The sequence below is a fragment of the Vombatus ursinus genome, unplaced genomic scaffold (assembly GCF_900497805.2).
Source record: "Vombatus ursinus unplaced genomic scaffold, bare-nosed wombat genome assembly UNPS02000582.1, whole genome shotgun sequence".
NCBI classification, from domain to species: domain Eukaryota; kingdom Metazoa; phylum Chordata; class Mammalia; order Diprotodontia; family Vombatidae; genus Vombatus; species Vombatus ursinus.
This window is the reverse complement of record NW_020940360.1, coordinates 37,294,559-37,314,419: the sequence shown is the minus strand read 5'-3', so window position 1 is coordinate 37,314,419 and position 19,861 is coordinate 37,294,559. Positions and strand designations below refer to the sequence as shown.

The following is a 19,861-nucleotide window of genomic DNA, read 5'->3' as shown; positions in this document are numbered from 1 at the left end:
CCTTGTCACCATAGTAACTTTCTATGGTCAGGTTCTTTTTTTTTTTTTTTAATTTTTCTTGCTTTTTTGCTCGTTTTTCTAGCCCATTTTATGAGTTTAAAGTTGAGCTCTGCTCCTGGGTGGAGGGAGTGCAGTCCCAAGTCTCTCGTGCTGGGAACCAGGAGCCTGGCTGCTGGCCTGTTTGCTGGAGCTGCAGGGCCTGGCCACTGGCCTGGGCACCTGGGCCATGGGGCCTGGCTTCTTACCTGCTACAGGGAGGGTAGAGAAGATGAGTTTGACCACTGGACTGCTATGCTGGGGGCTTGAAGCCTTGCCCCTGGCCCACTCTGTTGCTGGCCCGCTACACCAGAGCTGTGTGGCCTTGCCACTGACCTGCACTAGAACCTGGGGCTGCCTGCTGACTTTATGGGGCATGGCCTGCTGTTGGCTTACCTGGGCACCACCTGCACTGAAATGCGCTCCATTTTTACCCAAGTGAGATAGACCTTTCCTGACAACTTCCTAAATTTTCTTCAACTGAAAAATTGTTTCAGCCATCTTTTTATTGGTTCTGCTACTCCAGAATTCATTTTGAGGCATTATTTTCCAGTTGTTGGGAGGTGAGTTTGGGAGAGTTCAGGTGAGTTCCTGCCTTATTCTGCCATCTTGGCCCTGCCTCCTCCTCCAGTTTTACTTTTAAGGAATAAAGAGTGAAAGCTGTGACTTTTAAATAACACCCAAGTAAAAATGTCCTTTGTATCCAGTTATTTTTGACCCACCTCTGGAAGCATCATTTGTATGCTAAGTTAGAAAAATGCTATGATATATCTCCCCCCAGATAGATGGACCCACTAAAGGTCTGTGCTAGCAACTTAGCTATGCTACCTAGCAACTCCCTCTCGCTAATGACCAAGTACTTCTAAGGATTCATAAAATTTGTAGCTTACTATCTAGTGCTTTATTCATTCCCCCATATTCCATATTGACTGGCAATCTGACCAATTTGGGGGGAGGGGGAGAGGAAAGCTTTCCAATAGCTGTCAAAAGTACAAGAGGTCTTATAGCTACTTAGACGTGAAACACATAAAGTAACCCTGATTCTACTCAGGCAGCCTTTGTAGTTGAAACTATGGCTCTGAACACGGCTATTAGAGCCATATCACAACCCCAGAGAAAGTCAAGCACTTAAGGTCTTTGGCTATAAATTTATATGAAAAATAGTGCACAGACTTAAGAACATCATTCATTAAGATGGTCATTTACCAAAATTTACTCTTCATATTGAACAAACAAAACAGTGCTTGAAATCTAAGGACATTATCTGGCAGTAGCAAAGCATATGGTCTTATCACCAATTATGATACCCTGAACTTTGCAGCTACTCAGTCAATACCAATAGTATGTACATTACTAAATTAAAAATAACCTGGGCTCTTAATAAGTCTTCTCGTACACAAGATTTACTAGAAGAGAATGTAGAGTAGGGATTCTTAACCTTTTTTTTTTCTGACCTAGACCCCTTTGCAGTGAAGCCTAGAGAATAATTCTCAGAATAATGTTTTTAAACACATAAAATTAAATAAATAGAATTACAAAGAAAACTAAATGTTTAATCAAAATAAAGATGTAATTGTCTTTCCGATGAAGGTTCACTAGTCTCCTGAAATCTTTTCATGGACCCCAAGTTAAGAACCTCTCATTTAGAATCTCATTATTAAAATGACTTTAAGAAAGGACACATTCTCATATGTCTGAGGTAGTTTAATTTAAAACTTTTTAAGATTCCTCTTAGCCTAATGATCCTAATTACTATCATAAGTGTACTTTCAATTTAAGTTCAGAAGATATATAACAATAATATGATCTGCTTTTCTTTACTAAATTTGAAATAAGGTTCATGTGTTCATATAAAAGAACAATGGGAAAGATTTATGACTTTATTTAATTTGGTTTACATTATTATCTAGACAATATTACAAACTACTACTAATACATGTTTTGGAAAATTCATAATACTACAGAAGTTTTAAAAAGATAATTTGTGTTACAGGTTATGTTCTCAGTGGGCTGCCATCTCTCTCAGAGGACACAGTGACTGTTGTAGAACAGATAGAATTAATTAAAAACCTAAGCTTAAAACCAGATATCATCATTAATATTAAGGTAAGAATCTTTATAATCACTTGTTCTTTTAATGTTCTCAAATAGTCAAAGGAATTAGTCAAATTTTTAGTCAATTAAGCATAATGCTTTCATTAAGGCAGGGAGAAATGGTATTGTCTCAAAAGAATACAATTCCAAAATAAAACTATCACTGGAGTTATATTTTTCACATCTTCCACTCCAACATTGACCATTTCCCTTTTATATTTGCCACACAGCATGAGACTAGAGCATACAGAGCCTTTACAATTCTAAATCATCTCATTCTAAAGCTCTCCTCTCTAGATTTTCATAACATGCCTTTCTCCTCGTTCTCCTCCTACCTGTTTGACCACCCTTCCTCGGTCTCCTTTTCAGGATCTTCATCCAGGTCATGCCCACTCACTGTGGATATCCCCCAAATCTCTGTCCTAGGCTATCTTCTCTTCTCCCTCTATACCATTTTTCTTGGTGATCTCCTCAGTTTCAATGGTCTCAATTATCATCTTTATGCCCAGATCTATTTATGCAGCCCTTACCTCCTTTCTAACCTCCAGTCTTACATCTCCAACAACTTACTGTACATCTTGAACTAAATGTCCTATAGGCATCTTGAACTCAACATGTCCAAAATGAAACTCATTATCTTCCACCCACACAAGTTCACCGACTTCCTTCTAATTTTCTTATTACTTTCAAAGGCACCGCCATCGTCCTCGTCACCCAGGCTCATAGCCTTGGTGTCATCCTTGACTTGTGCTGAGGCACACGTGTACAATCTATTGCCAAATCCTATTGATTCTACATTAGCAACATCTCTCATATATGCCCCCTTCTCTCCTTTGACACTCCCTCCACCCTGCTTCAGGCCCTCATCACCATGGAAGGTGATAAACTTTGCAATGGACTTCTGGTTGGTCTGCCTGTCTCTAGTATCTCCCCACTCAAGTCCATCTTCCACCAAACTGTAAAACTGATCTTCCTAATTAACAAGTCTTACCACTAAATCCCAGTGGCTCCCTATTGCCTCCAGAATCAAATATAAAATCATCTGTTTAGCATTCAAAGCCCTTCATAACTTGGCCCCCTCCTACTTTTCCCTTTTTATTACATCTTAATGCCTCCACATACTCTGTGTGACACTGGCTTCATTTCTGTTCATCTCACAAGACATTCCATCTTCCGGCTCCATTCGTTTTCACTGGCTTTCTCTCATGGATGGAATTCTTTCTTTTCTCACCTCCATATCCTGGTTTCCCTGGCTTCCTCTAATTCCCAACTATAATACTACCTTCTAAAAGAAGCTTTTCCATCTGTTTCTAGTACATTTATTCTGTTGCTTATCTCCAATTTATACTGTTTATAAATCGTATAATGTTACTTATATGTTGTTTCCCACATTTGACTATGAGCTTCTTGAGAGCAGGTACTGTCTTTTACCCTTTTTTTAATCTCCAGAGGTTAGCACAGTGCCTGACACATAGTAGGCACTTAATAAATGTTTGCTGTCTGAATCCAAAGACTGAGTCTTTCTTCTTAGAGGAGAAAATAAGAAAAGATTAAAAACACAAGATACTTTTGGTAAGGTTTACCTTGGTCATCCATTAAGCTAAAATGTGAGGAACCAATGTCTTTCACAACAATTTTATTTTGTCCATATAAATAAGTCAAGCTGAATATTTTTAAAATTTGAAAATGAGATAGTCAACTTGAAATCTGAATGCCAAACTAATACTTTAATGCTTAAAGTACAGTAGACTAGCTAGCTAAATGTATTAATAACATAGTTTTTAATGCCTATGATTAATACTTTCTTACAGTCTCACTTTGGGGAGATAAAATTTGCATTCAAACCACAAAATTTTGGATCTGCAACCTTATTTTACATCATCCTGAATTATATTTTACTCAGAAGGTTAATGAAAAGATACATATATACTCACATGATATAAAGCAGGGGTTCTTAATTTTTTTGTGACATGGACCCCTTTGACACCCTGGTGGAATCTGTGGACTCTTCAGAATAATATTTTTAAATGCATAAAATAAAATGCATAGGATTACAAATAGAACCAATTATATTGAAGTACAATTTTCAAAATATTTGTTTATCTCACATGAAACAGACAAGAAAAAGCTTTTACAGTGCAGGGGAAGCTGGGGAAGGTGAGAGGGAATGAGTGAATCTTATTCTCATCAGATTTGACTTAAGGGGGGAATACCATGCATACTCAATTGGGTATGGAAATCTATCTTACCCTACAGGAAAATGGGGGAAAGAGATAAGAGAGCAGAGGGATGATAGAGGGGAGAGCAGATTGGGGGAGGGGGTAATCAGAAGCAAACACTTCTAAGGAGGGGCAGGGTCAAAAGAGAGAATAGAATAAACAGGGGGAGTGTGTGTAAGATAGGATGAAGGGAAATATAGTTAGTTTTTCACAACATGACTACTATGGACGTGTTTTGCATGATTACACATGTATAACCTGTATCGAGTTGCTTGCCTTCTCAATGAGGGTGGGTGGGGAGGGAGTGAGAAAATTTGGAATCCAAAGTTTTAAAAACAAATGTTAAAAATTGTTTTCACATGCAACTGGGAAATAAGATATACACGCAATGGGGTATAGAAATCGATCCTGCCCTATAGGAAAATAGAAGGGGAAGGGGATAAGAGAAGGGGGGGATAGAAGGGAAGGGCAGATTAGGAGAAGGGTTATTCAGAGTGCATTCTGTCTTGGGGTTAGGAGAGGGATGAGATGGGGAGAAAATCTGGAACTCAAAATCTTGTGAAAGTGAATGTTGAAAGCTAAAAATAAATAAATTAATCAAAAAAAAATGAGTCATCAAGAAAGTAAAGAAAGAGTCACAGCTCCTTCAGGCTTGGCAACGCTAAATTCTCCCAAATTAGTATAATTCAAGTCCCTAGAAGGAATGTGAAAATGAAGATGAAACCAGATTGAATAATCACATCTTTGTAAGGCAGAGGCTTAAAACTCCTAGCCTTGGATTGACCAGACTAAAACGTAATTGGGAAATGTTTAACAAAACAAATAAAAGTACACTACAACTCAGAAAAAAAATTTTTCTTAATTAGTTTATAGACCCCAGGTTAAGAACCCCTGATTGAAAACTTAGCAAATATGTTTTGAGACAATGAAATTGGTGTGTTTGTTTCTTAACCAGTGCCCTGATTATGACTTATGCCAAAGACTTTCTGGACAAAGACAACATAGTCTTACAGGACTCATATATATGCGAGAGCAGTGGGATCCTGAAGTTATTGAGAATCGTAAAAAAAAGAAGAAAGATTTCCACAAAGAAAAAGAAGGAAAAGGAGAAGAGGAAGAAGAGGAAGTAGAAGAAGAAGAAGAAGAAGAGGTAATAGCCCAATTGACCAGCATCATGTATTTTCCAATTTATGTTATACTAAGGAACGATAATTTGGATAATAGAAAACAGCAGGTAACATGCAGACACACACACACACACATTTATTTATCTATTTATAGAAAATCATTCTTTTCTCTAGAGTTTGCTGATGTCTAATGGAAATAAAAAGTTTAATTAGCCAAGAAAAGTATAAAATCACAGAATGTAGGACCTCATAGGCAGCTAAGTGGCTTGGTTAAGAGAGTGGTAGACCTGGAATTACAAATGAGTTCCACATTTGGCCTCAGACAATTACTAACTGTGGGCAAGTCACTTACTCTTTGTCTGCCTCAATTTCCTCTTCTGTAAAATGGGGGTATAATGGCACCTATCTCCCAAGGTGGTTGTGAGGATCAAATGAAATAATTTTTGTAAAGTGCATTGCAAACTTTAAAGCACTGTATAGATGCTAGCTGTTATTAACAATCTAGTTCAACTTTCCACCAAATGCTAGACTTTCCTTTACAATATTTTTGGCTGGGGGTTACCTAGCCACAGCCTGAGCACTGCAAGCAAGAGGGATCAATCACATTACTTCACAATGTACTACGTTCTGTTTTATAAAATAGATCTAATTATTATGAAGTTCTTTCTCTTATTGAGCAGGGAGGTCTTTCCCTGTAATTCTCACAATTGACTCGGTTCTGCCCTCTAGAAAGACACAAAATAACTCAATACCTCTTCATTATGATAAGCCTTGAAGTGTTTGAAGAGAACTATCATATTTCCTCTTAAGCCAGGTTAAGCATCCCCAGTTCCTTTCATTGTTCCTCATATGACATAGCCTTCATTCCTGTTTCCTTCTCTTGACCACCTTATTCTTGATGTTTTAGTTTATTAGCATTCCTCTTTAAAATGTGATATACCAATATTCCAGAGGATCTGCAATCTCATCTATGTGGGTATCTTCCCAAGTGAGGCAGATCACAGCTCATTACTTCCTTCCCATACCATGTAACTCTTGTCCATGTCTTCCCATAAATTACCGTAAGTTACTGTTTGATGAGATGGGGGCCTTCTTTAAGTTACCTTGACATAGTAATGGTACCAGTTGATCATATCCATTATACCTTGTCCTCAATACATGACCATCTCATCTTCTTTTTAAATCATACGTTTCTTTAATGACAGCCTTTATACTACCTCTGCATAATTCCTTTTTTATAATTTGTTGCAGCCTGTTCAGGCCCACCATGCACCTCTCCATTAACTTTTAGGTAATCTCCATTACCCTTTAATCTCTTGAGTACTTTTGTAACTGTAGCATCCCATGACTCAGAGCCATAAAATATCATCAGAAAAAATAATATTAAAAAATATAATATTAAAAAGATGAATCTGAATAAGTTTGACTCCAGAAGAGAGATCACAGAATTACAGAATTTGAGTTAGAAGGGGCTTCTGTGGCCATCTGGTCCAACTCATACATGAAAAGGAAACCCCACTATGACAAACCCAACAAATAGCTGTCTATTCTCTGTATGAAGACTTATATGGAGAGAAACATCACCTTTCATGGCACCTCTCCTCTTTCTTTGCAGAAGTGCGGGGAAATCTTTGAAAAAATGTGGAAAAATTGATATTCTAGGGCAAGTAAAGGTAATGTTGCACTGATTTTCAAAAAAAAAGAAGGGAATGGAGTCTGTAAGCAGTTGACTTTAATTGCTGGAAAAACTCTACTGAGAGTTAATAAAGATGGCTAGTGAACAGGTAAAAAAAGAACCCATGAGTACAAAGAGCTTCATCAAGACTGGTAATATCAGACTAACTTTGTTTCCTTTTTTGATAGAGTTAATAGACTAGTAGATCAGAAGATATTATAGACATTGCTTACTTAAATTTTAACAAAGCATTTGCCAAAACCAAAACAAAACCTAAAACCTGAAAATGTTAAGTGACTTGTCCAAGACAGCACAGAGGTAAATTTTGAACTCAGATCCTGACTCTAAACCCAGCACTTTCAACTATATAACCCTACTTCCCAGCCCATAGTTGGCTGCTTATCACTCTACAGTTGTAGAGGATCAAGAGACAGCAGCCTCAAGGTTTCTCATTCCTCATTCCTGTTCTTATCCTAACTTTAAACATTCATTTTCTCCTTTACTGCTTTTCAGTGTGAGTTGATACAGTTTATAATCTTCCTGGCCTTTAGAGTCAGGAAGACCTGGGTTCTGTTCCAACTTCTGTATGGGATGTTCAGGGGAGACTAGCACCTCTGGTGTCTTGCCAAGCCCTTTTTAGGGTTGCTCATCCACCTTTGGTGTCCACCTTCACCCAACTCTCACCTGTGCCTCCAAGAAACTATAGCATGGGCAGCGGCCACAGCCCTATAAAACCATCTCAGCAGACAGGCTAAACTAGGCTGAGGGTCACAAACAGGCTCCAAACCCATTGGTGACTTAGGGGGTGTCTACATCAAGTATGTGAAGACTTCCCCCAACAAAATGGACAGATGAAAAGAACTTGTTCCAACAGCCATGAAGGCGGCTGAAGTAGGCACTGTGGAACACTTAGAGTTTGGTTAGACATGAAAGATGCCAGGATCATCCACTGCATCCTAGGCCATCACCGGTCATCTTGACTCTTTTCTTGCCACTGGACTTTGATGATTCTGGAAGAGAAAGTGAAGCTGACAACTTTGTGCAACTCTGCCTCACTTAAATCCAGTCCACACACCAGACAAGATATCATGATGTCATGACACCCCATGATGTCATTAGTCTTCTTCCAAAAGGAAGGATGAACAACAGCAATATGACCCTTGGCAAGTCACTTAACCTCTCAATTCCCCTGGTACTCTCTTGTACTGTAAATGACAGAGAAAACAACAATCTACTTTTGATTCCTTATGAAGGAGTTCCCTCTAACAGTGAACCATGGGTCTGTTCCAAAAAACAAACAAAAAAGGAAGCCAATATAGAAGGCTGTATAAACAAGCCAGTGGTCAATGGTAGTAAATGCTACAAAAAGGTCAAAGGGATGAAGACTAGTAAAAGTCCATTGGATTTGACAATTAAGAGGTCATTAAAGAACTTGAAGAGAGCAATTTGACTGAAATGGTTAGAGTAAAGTTAGATTGTAGGATGTTAAGGAATGAATAGATAGCGAGGAAATGGAGCAAACAAATGGGACTTTTCTTAATAAAACTTAGCAGTGAAAGGAAGGAAAGAGGTTCAAGGGGATAAGGGTTAATGGAAGGATTCTGAACCCTGCCTCCCCCCTTTCATTGCAGAAGAGACACATACAAAAATCATTATAATAGAAAATAAACTATCAAGGATTGAAGTTCTGAAATCTAGACTAAGTACAGGCACTTTCATCTGTTTCTGGAAGGTGATGAAGTTCTCCCCCACCCATCTCCCTAATCCTTCCACCATTTACATAGGGCTAAGAGAGAGAGACTTTGACCTTGAAGTCATTGGAGAATGGTAGCAGTTCAGAATTGTCTGGGAAAGTGTGGAAAAGCAGGTGAAGGATCCCTAACTTGAATCCTTATGCTGAGCTTTTCTAGTGCCAAATCAAGCACTGGGCTGATTGGCTGTTCTCCTAGGAGAGAACTCTTGGGGACTTCTGAGAACTTGCTCTTTGCCTTTTGAATTTGAGCCTTCTTCCCAAGTACAAGGAGGGAGGAGGAGAAGGGAAGCTGATGGGCTCTTTGGGCCCTATTTGCCTCTATATTTGTTCATGTGCTCCTATGAGTCCTGAATATTATACATGTATATTTTGGGGGATAAAATAAAGCTTGTTCCATACCCAATAACAGTACTGTATGTTGGGTGCTTGTACAGCATTGGGGCATCCTATCTTCTACATTTGGGACAGCCTAGATATGATCTATACCTAAGTTTTGTCTAGAACAGGGCTTCTTAAACTTTTTCCACTAGTGACTCCTTTTCATGTTTTGGCAGTGTTCATTGGCATTGTGTGATGTGACAGCATGTGCAGTACAAAGTGCACATGCTGTGTGTTCAGAACCAAGGCTTCAGTGAACTTGTAAGATGCAGCACAGGCAAGCACTGCCATAAACACCTTGGATTCATTATGCATTTGATTTTTAATTAATTTCTGGTTGTTGCACATTCAGAGACCTTTTACTGTTTCCAAATTTTTCTCAACCCCATATGGATCTCGACCTAGACTCTAGTGTACTTTTCTAAGGTAATTCAGATGGGGGCAATAAGCCAACAAAATATCGATTGACCCTTTGTGGTCAATCACTCAGGATTGGAACTAGTCTATGTCAGTCTTAAATCTTGAGGGACCCTACTACATACATATGTACATACATACATATATACATACATACATACATACATACATACATACATTATTTCATATGTTTGTGCCAGGTCCTCCTGATGGATTATAATAGCTTACATTTCTAGAGTGCTATATGGTGTGTACAAAGCCTTTTTCTCATATCTCTGTGACATAGACAGTATAAGTATTATCTCCATTTTAAAGATAAAGGAAATGGTCTGTGAAATAGTTTGCATAAAATCACATAGTAATTGTTTTTGTTTTTAAATAATATTTTATTTCTTCCCCTAAAATTTACATGTAAAAACAATTTTTAACAGTCTTTTTTTTTTTAATTTTGAGTTTCAAATTCTATCCTTCCCTCCCTAGGACAGTAAGCAATCTGATGGGTTGTACATGTGCAATCATGTAAAACATTTCCATATTAGTCATTTTGTGACATAATTTGCATCATTTGCATATCACACCGTAATTATCAAGTGTAATATAGGGCGTCTTACAAAGGAATATATTTACTTCAAAATTACAATTGAAAATATACAAACTTATTCCCCTCCACAAGAAGGAGGCTTAATCCTCTTTGCCCACTGTGCCACTTCAGTCTCTGGGGATGGGAAGAAGATTAGGTTCATAGCTTAGCTCAGTTCCTATAGAACAGTCTGAATTCCAAGTCCAAAGCCAAGTTCAGGCTCAAATGCCAGCCCTGCTGGCTGCTCAGAAGACTTGGTTGACTTAGAGAAGTTTTGGTTCACTGCATCATCCCACCTGCAGTCCTTGGCTTCAAGGTCACCATGGCCCAAACTCCCCGGTCCTGTGGGGATTAACCTCTGGCACCTGAAACTGAGGAAGAACAACACAGAACAGAAGCAAATACTCCCGAACCATTTCTTGGAGATGGGGTAAACAAGCAGTAAGAAGGGAAGGCAAGTCCTTCCCCTCTGAACCCCAGTTCAGTTCACAGGGTCCATATTGGGCCCAGCAGAAAGGCAATGTGATTTAGCTGAAAGAAGACTAGCCCTAGTCAGAGATGAACTCAAGTTCAAATCCTTCATCTAGGTTTTACATCTTCCTGACCTTGGGCTAGTCACTTCTCAGATCACATGCTCTCTATGGGCCGCATGAGCTAACTCTGCATCCTATGAATCAATAAGTAGTTGAGGGGAAGAATCATTATAAGAACGTCTTTAGAATCACTACCTCTAGGGTCACTACATTTTTGCAAAAAAAAAAAATTGTTGCAAAAAAGGTATTGTAGATTTCTGGAGCACCGTTTTTAAATAGTGTGTTTAAACATAAGAAAATTTTCTTACTATCTGTGAGACCCTGGGCAAATCACTTAACCCCATTGCCTAGCCCCCCCCCCCAAAAAAATGTAAACATAAGGAATTTCAAGGAAATGTCATATTGTAGTTTTACAAATCACTTTTTCTAAATTATCTGACTTAAAAAAACTACTGAAACTTTTTTTTTCCCTTTAAGATGTTCATTGCAGAGATCCAAATGGTGGCAGAAATTTTTCGTCATTTAGTGCAGAGGCCTGAAGATTTTACAGAAAATATTGAAGCAAGTATTCACCATTATAGGGATGAAATGCTGCGTCTTCTAGAGGTAAGATAAAACATTTTGTGATGCCATCCCAATTAAATTACTAAAAAATTATCTTACTCGGTTAGAAAAAAATAATAACAAAATTCATTTTGGAGAACAAATGGTCAGGAACTTCAAAGAAACCAGCAGGGAAAAAAGAAAAGGAAGCAGATTCAGTAGTACTATCTTACAAGGTAAGAACAATGTTGAAGTGTAAAATGGATAATTATGATTATTTTAAATTAAAATGTTCTTGTATAAATAAAACCTATGTGGCCAAGAATAGAAGGAATGCAAAAAATTGGGAAAAACTTTCTTAGACAATCTCTCAGATAGAATGTGATTGGGTTGGAATATCGCTATGGTATAGGAAATGATGAGCTGGTTGTTTTAGAAAAACACGGAAAGATTTGAACTTATGAAGGAGGATGCTATCTACCACAGAGAAACAGATGATAAGTGGAAATAAGCATAGTACAATCTTACATATATGTGTATGAGTATATGTGTGTACATATGTGTATGTTTGTAGATATCTATGTGTATATATATGTGTGTGTATAAATATCTATGTATAGATATCAATGTCTTTGTATATAAAGCTTAATTATAGCCTTTTTGGGGGGGGAGGAAATAAAGTAAAAAGTGCACAGCAGAGAACAAAAGAAAATCTAGAAGGAAGCAAAGAAAAGCTGGGCAGCTTTGAAAATAATGTGTAGTATTTATTATATAGGTTTTCTTGAAATGGAAATTTATTGTTTTATATTGAATCCTTTCTTATGGTCTGTTGTGTACATGGCAGTTTTTAAATTTCTTTTCTTATTTTGTATTTAAGTTTAAAATAAATTTTAAAATTTACAAAAAAAATTTTGTCAAAAATTGAGGATAGCACTGAAAACTAGGAATATTGTCATCTGTGTGATTAATAGCTGTGCAGAATAACTTCCATTAGAGAATTGGGCTTTTTAGTGCCTGTTTTATTTTGTTCGTTTATTACTGTGCTGATTAAAAATAAACTGCCCTATACTTTCCCACAACTCTAAATCTGGTTTTCACTATATCTTTATATTCAGTTGATCCTCATTATTTTACTATTAATTATCCAAATCTCCTGAGTTAGAAAATTACATTTTGGTCTAGACCTGTGATTTCTTTTTTTAAATTATTTATTTGTCACATTTTAAGTTCTGAACTGTCTTCCTCCCTCCTTTCCTATCCTACACTAGAGAAGACCACCAGTTGACACAGATTTACAAATATATATAAAACCATACTATGCCTACTTCTATTTATCAATTCTTTCTCTAGAGGTGGATAGCATCTTCCTTCATAGGTCCTTTGTAGTTGATTTGAGTATTTCTAGTACTCAGAGTAACTTGGTTGTTCACAATTATTCTTTGAACAATATTGCTGTGATTTCTTTATTTTAGGGATCTCTTCTGCCAAAACAACTGTAGTTCTTTGAAACGGTCATTCAGTTTCTTGGGAGACTTGATAGGTTAAATAAATTAGGGTCATATAACTAGTATGTGTCAGATATAAGGCTTGAACCCACATCATCCTGACTCTGAGACTGAATGACTGTTTACTACTTAATTATTCTTCTGTATAGATTTTCATAGGGAAACAAAAGTCATTATCACCCAAAAGTATTCACTACTTAACTAATAATTTATGAAATTACTCTTCAGTCAAACCTCACCCCCTACTTAACACTAATACTGTATCTATCTCTAGTCATCCTCTTCTCTTGGGGTCAGTTTCCTTGTTGTTCAGTCTCTAATTGTTCATTGGCCACTTCAAAAGAAAATTATCTTTATTTCAAATGGTTAACAATGGACATTGGGGAAACTGATGAAGCCCTTAAATATTTTTGCAACAATGACTCCTTTTATGAATATACTGTAAAAGTCAAGGGTGAGGTAAATGCAAATTTTTGTCAGAAATATTAAGTCCAAAGCCTCCATCAACACCCCAGTCTTGGTTTCTTCTAAGAATTTGTTTATACTTGTAATTAAAACATAAATTTATTTAATTCAAGAGAAACTTATTTTCATGATTTTATTTCAAGGTAAAAGTCCAATCAAACCTTTTTCCCTTGAATGTTTACCTTGGAATCTTGGTTCACATTTTAGATGTATTTACTTTAAGTATCTTTTTCCATTGCCAATTAAATTGTGTAAAATTGTCAAAGCTACCTCATTTGTTTTGTGATTACTCTATAATAGACCAACAGAGTACTCATTAATTCTGATTCTCCTTTAGAAATGTTACAGAATAAGTCAGAATTAGGGTATATCCTAATATTTTTCTGAGAGAAGAAAAAGCATCTTAGCTCTGCACAAGTTAGCCAAGACTGCTTTGCAGGACTCAAGCATTCTTGATTTTATGGTCCTGAAAAATCATATAAAAACTGAATTTTTGTAAAGCAAGTCATATGTTTAGTGCAATCAGGGAAGGTCATTCTGTGGTGATCATCCCATTTGTGGTATTACCAACACAGATAAACTAATATAAGTTTTTTTCAAACCTAAATAACTTCTTCAAACACATAGGCAAATATTTCAATTTCTTCAAACCAATGTACTTTGTGGGTGACGAATCTAATTAGTATTAACACCCTCCTAATCTGACTAAAACCAATTGTCCAGTTTCTTCCTGCTCCTTAAGATATAAACCATATTGATCTAGGCTCCCCACCTTCCTAGGAAACACTGTGGTGAGACACTGATGATAATTGAATCTATATGAGTTGATGAAATCACCAAGTGAAATAAAATAGAGGGAGAACAGAAGAGGACCCAGGACAGAGCTTTGGGGGACTCCCAATTAAACATGACCCGGATGAAGATCCAGCAAAGACGACAGAAAAGGAGTGGTCAGATAGGAAGGAAGAGAACCAAGAGAGAGCAGACAGTGTCATGAAAACCTAGAGAGAAGAAAGTATTAAGGAAAAGAGGGTGATCAACAGTGTCAGAGGTCAAGAAGGATAAGGATTAAGAAAAGGCTATTAAATTTGAAAAGTTAAGAGATCATTGGTAACTTTACAAAAAGCAGTTTCAGTTTAATGATGAGAATGGAAGCCAGATTGTGAAGGATTTAGAAGTGAGAGGAAAGAAAGTATAGGTGATCTTCCAAAGGAGTTATCCAAGAAGAGTGGAGAGATACAGAATGGTGGCTAGAGGAGATGGTTGGATCAAGTCAGGGCTTTTTGATTTGGTTGTTTTTTGTTTGTTTGTTGGTGTCAATTAGGAGATTAGAAAGAGACTAAGTGTTGATAGAGAAGGCAATCTGCTAGAGAAGACAGGAGGAGATGTGATCAAGGATGAATATTGAGGGGGTTGCCTGGGCAAGGAGAAAGTCCACCTCTTCATGTCGGAGAGGAGGGAAGGAGGAGGAGATAGAGGAAGATATCTGAATGATATTGTTGAGGTTTAGGGATTAGGGGTGCTGTGAGTCCTGCCCGAATAAATTCGACCCAAGCCTTCTTTCAGCCAAAGACGAGGTTTATTAGAACATCCACCATATTGAGCAGACTCTTAAGGAATCTGAACATTTGTGAGCTATTGGATAGATTTTTAAGGAATCTGAGCAGTGGCTAGATCTTAAGAATCTGAGCACTTTAATGGAGACACGATGGACCTTATATACAGAAGGACTGTGGGAGGGATTTAGGAGTGGCCAGGTAATTTGGGGTGACTGGAGGGGTCTCAGGAAGATCTGGATGGAAGTGATCAGTAAACTGGGGTGAACAGAATACCTGGGACCTGGACCACTTGGCCAAGGGAGAATGGAGCCTAGCTAGGATTAAGGGTGGGAAATGGCAGGGGGCTATCTGGAGGTAATAGACAATGGAGGGCTAGGTAACAGAATTGGGAGAATGGGTTTAGGCGATAATGAAAGGCTAGTTGATAGGATTATAGCCTCAGGCAAACACCAGAGATTTGGCCATGTGGGAAAGTCCAGGGTTTTTCCTTTTTGGGGTCCAGATCCCATCCTCATCAGTATTAGACATAAAGAGAAGAAATAACTACACATGAATGGCCTGTTTTGTGTGAAGTACAAGGCAAGCTGGAGTATGGGATATGGGGAGGAATACTGTGAGGGGCTGAAGGAGAAAATGTTTGGAACAACCATCCTGGTAAGATTGATTAGAGAGGTATAAAAGGATTGGTCCTTTGCAACAAATCTTTATCCTTATGAATATGACTTAGATACATTTAATAATTATACTTATGTCATTATATTATAATATTTGATCTTCCTTGAGAACACCTGGGTTCAGGTTTCAATTTGTGAATCCTTGACCCCCTTTTTTTTTTCACATGTAGGAAATGATGGCTGACCATGATTCTCAGTTTCTTATTGAACTAGATGGAAATAAGACCGCAGAAGAGCTCCATAAGGTAACTAGAGTGTTCATAAAACATAAATATTTTGCACTTGAAAAAATAAATGAAAAGTTCTTGTGTGGATTATAGTTATTTTTCTTAAGTACTAGAAAAAATAATTGAAGTTAAGCTAATAGCTTTAGGAAGAAAGGATTTGTTTTGATTCTTAAGATTAATTAAATATTGCTATTTTCCATAATTTTAAAAAGCTTGAAATACTTGAAAATAAGTGAGTTTTAGAGAGACAAAAAGATCAACCTTATGTCATGTTTATATTGTCAGCATAATTTCACGTGACAACTTTCCAATCCATTGGTAAGGGAAATTGTTTCCAAAGTACTGTGTGGAATTCTTTATACTTAATTGTGGGAATTGATATTACTAACAAGATGCTCCCTGGAGAAAAAAAAAAATAGAGCATTAAGTACTTATACTGAAGTGTTAGTAATGTGTGGGATGTGACCTAAACAAAAAACACTTAGAGGTGTCTCAAGGTAAGAGCAGAAAGTTGATTTCAATTCTCAAGAATCGGGTGTGTCTCCACCAGTATGCTTCTGATGAAGGGAGACAAAGTACAGAAGCAAAGAGCCAGATTAAATAACCCTAATGGGGAGATTCCCCCTCCCACCAACTGACCAATATTTTGGCTTACAATCTAAACGCGAAAATCTACCCCCAGAGACAGGGAACAAAGGAACAACATACATATCCATCACCTTAGTTTGCTGCCAAAATGAACAATTTAGAATGTGCGATCAAGCTGCACACTGCTGTGGGAAGGTCACCGTGACCAGAATGTAACAACAGAATATGGAAGGGCTTCAGGCTTGGCAATCTTTAACTACTGATGTAAGACTGGGAGAAAAAGGGAACTATATAAATCTGTATTTATCCTATTCTTCTTCCTGAACTTATCTCCAAATTCAGGATAGTCTTATCCCAAACCTTAATTACACTGAAAAGTCTTCATAGGGACATCCCACTCAGTAAGAGGGGATGCTCAACTTCCTCTGAATCAATGTGCTTTTGCTAGATTTTCTTGCTATTTTAGTACGTCTTTTTCCCTCCTCCCAACTCATATGCAGAGTAGCATGTTGGTTTCCGAGAGGGAGGACTGCTCTCCTATCAATGTATTTTCATTCACTATTTAGTCATTTATTTGTTTGTTTATATGTTTATGTATAGCATTCTTTTTTTTATTTTGAATTCTGAATTCTCTCTCTCCCTTCTATCTCTCCCCCACCTGTTGTGAAGGTAAGAAATGTGATCTCAATTATAAATGTGAAATCATGCAAAACATATTTCCATATTAGCCATATTGCAAAAAAAAGCAAGAAAAATAAAGAAAATGTATCTCAGAAGTCAGCAACAGTGTGCTTTCCATTAACAATCCAACGATTATCCAGTCCTCTCAGTTTGCTCTTCAAAAAAGACACCTATTCAAATAGCACAGCAGGAACAGGAGTTATAGATTATTCCCCAAAACATGTGGTACATTCTCTCATGCATACACACAATCTATAGGAGTGGGTATAAATTTATAGTACATTTGTAGTGTTGATGAGGTCTAGGGGTGTAGGGGTGCTGGGACCTGAGATCACAACACGCAGATCCTGCCTGAAAAAATTCAAACCAAGCCTTCTTTCAGCCAGAGACAGGGTTTATTAAAGATCCGCCATATTGGCTAGACTCTTAAGGAATCTGAACATTTGTGAGCTATTGACTAGGTTCTTAAGGAATCTGAGCAGTGGCTAGATTGTGAGAATCTGAGCACCTTAATGGAGCCAAGATGGACCTTATATACAGAAAGGCTATGGGAGGGATCTAGGAGTGGCCAAGTAGTCTGCAGAGACTGTGAGGTAATAGAATACCAGGGATCTGGACCACTTGGCAAAGGGAGAATGGAGCCTAGCTAGGATTAAGGGTGAGAAGTGGCTGGAGGCCATAGGGAGGTAAGACCGTGGAGGGCTTAGGCTAGGTTAAGGGTAACAGAAAATTGGGAGATTCGGTGTAGCCACACTGAAAGGCCAATTGATGGAATTATGGCCTCAGGGGAAATCCAGAGACTTCCTTGATCAAGTGGAGAGAAGTCAAGGAGAATCCTTGTCTAAGGACAAATGGGACCCAAATTCTTTTTGGGGTAAGGGGCAAAGGCCCGTACGCCATCAGTGGGGCACATGTGTAAGAAATACTGTAGTGAAGGCATGATTCCGTAACTTCAAGGGCTCCATGTCTTTTCACTGAGAATGGACAACTTGTTCCAGTATCGAGATAGACTGAGTTCTGAAGGTTCAGAGTGTCCCAGGGCACAGCATCTCTTGCTGAACAAATCAATCCAGTGTGGAGCTGGGCCAAAGCACAGTTCTTGCTGGGCTTGGCTGGGCAAGTCTGTTGGCTCTTTGCACAACATGGCATCTCTGTACTTTCTAGGCTTAAGTTTCATTGTTGTTGTTAAGTCGTTTTTCAGTTGTGTGACCCTGTTTAGCCTTTTCTTGGCAGGGATACTAGAGTGGCTTGCCATTTCCTTGTCCAGCTCATTTTACAGATGAGGAACTGAGGCAAAGTTAGGTTAACTCAGGAAGATGCATCTTCCTTATTCCAAACCCAATGCTCCATCAGCCTCACCGCCTAGCTACACTAAGAACAACAACATGCTCTTCTGCTATGGTGATACAGCATTCTTTTCATTTAGGATGCTGTTTTGTTCTTCCAAATAGGACAGAGACCCTCACCCTGGAATTGGCAAAGGCCTCTGAAGTTTGTCACCTCTCAGACTTGAGATGGGAAGTGTATACTTCCCAGGTTCAACACTTTTCCCTGGCCCAGAGCTGGGATTATCTCAAAGAAAGACTTCACCTTTACTTATGGTGATTATGCAATTACATTTCCCAATTTCTTTCTGAGGGCTTATGGAAATGAAGAGCAGGTGACCAAGGCTAGGACAAGTTGTCTTTTCTGTCCTTTTCATTTGCTGTTGAGCTATTCAAAGCCTTAGGAACCCCAAGGCATGTAATGCTTCATTTACTCATGAAAGCATCTAACCACTATCTTGGCCCCTCTTCAGTCTCCAATTTTTCTGAATTTTAAAGGAGGTACATCCTTACACAGAAATATGCAAGTAAATAATTACTAGATGGTAAAAAAGAAGTAAAGCAAAATTTAGATATAAAAAATGAAATATAGCATCCATAAGTTTAGTCATGGTTTAGTCTCAAAACAGCTTGTAGGAACACTAACACATTACTCTAAACCAGAGGTGTCAAACTCACCACAGCCCTAAGTGCAGTAAAAGAATATTAAACTGTAATTGGGAGATATTTAACAAAATAAACAAAAATACAGTTTGACATAGAAGGTGTTAATTTGTTGTTTTCTAGGTGAAACAGTGGATAGAGTGCTGTGCCTGGAGTCAGGAAGATTTGTCTTCCTGAGTTCAAATCTGGTTTCAGACACTTACTAGATGTCTGACCCTGGGGAGGTCACTTAACCCTGTTTGCCTCAGTTTCCTCATCCGTAAAATGAGCCAGAGAAGGAAATGGTAAACCACTGCGGTATCTTTGTTGAGGTTTAGGGGTGCTGGGACCCCAAAATCACAACACAGGTCCTGCCCAAAAGAATTCGACCCAAGCCTTCTTTCAGTCAAAGACAAGGTTTATTAGAACATCCATTATATTGGGCACTCTTAAGAAGTCTGAACATTAGTGAGCTAATCGCTAGATTATAAGAATCTGAGCACTTTAATGCAGGCAAGATGGACCTTATATATAGAAAGACTGTGGGCAGGATCTAGGAGTGGCCAAGAACATTGTAACACCCAGGCAAGCCTGAGGCTGGAGGTGGTGGAAATGTAGGTGGCCCATCATAGAGGGAGCCCAGCAGACCAACTCATGCAGCCGAGATGCCCCACAAAGGGAGGACCCAGTCCAGCAACCTAGTGATCTGCCAACCTGTTCCCAGTGACAAACAAGCACAATTGAGCAGGGTTGCCAGCTCCCTGCCCCAAAGAAAACTCTCTGGAAAAAAAGAATGTCATTTAATATTTTTCTTTCAGTTATTTTTCTGATCTTCCATGA

The 19,861-nt window shown here is 38.2% G+C and overlaps 1 protein-coding gene across 1 annotated transcript in view; it reads left to right on the top strand.

Annotated features, from left to right (window-relative positions):
* Positions 1-19,861, top strand: part of AK9 (adenylate kinase 9) — a 141,820-nt gene that overhangs the window by 21,905 nt on the left and 100,054 nt on the right. The window contains exons 7-10 of the mRNA XM_027855923.1: positions 2,030-2,142; positions 5,305-5,499; positions 11,290-11,418; positions 15,729-15,803. Coding sequence (XP_027711724.1) covers positions 2,030-2,142; positions 5,305-5,499; positions 11,290-11,418; positions 15,729-15,803 — 512 coding nt within the window. The remainder of the gene's footprint in view (positions 1-2,029; positions 2,143-5,304; positions 5,500-11,289; positions 11,419-15,728; positions 15,804-19,861) is intronic.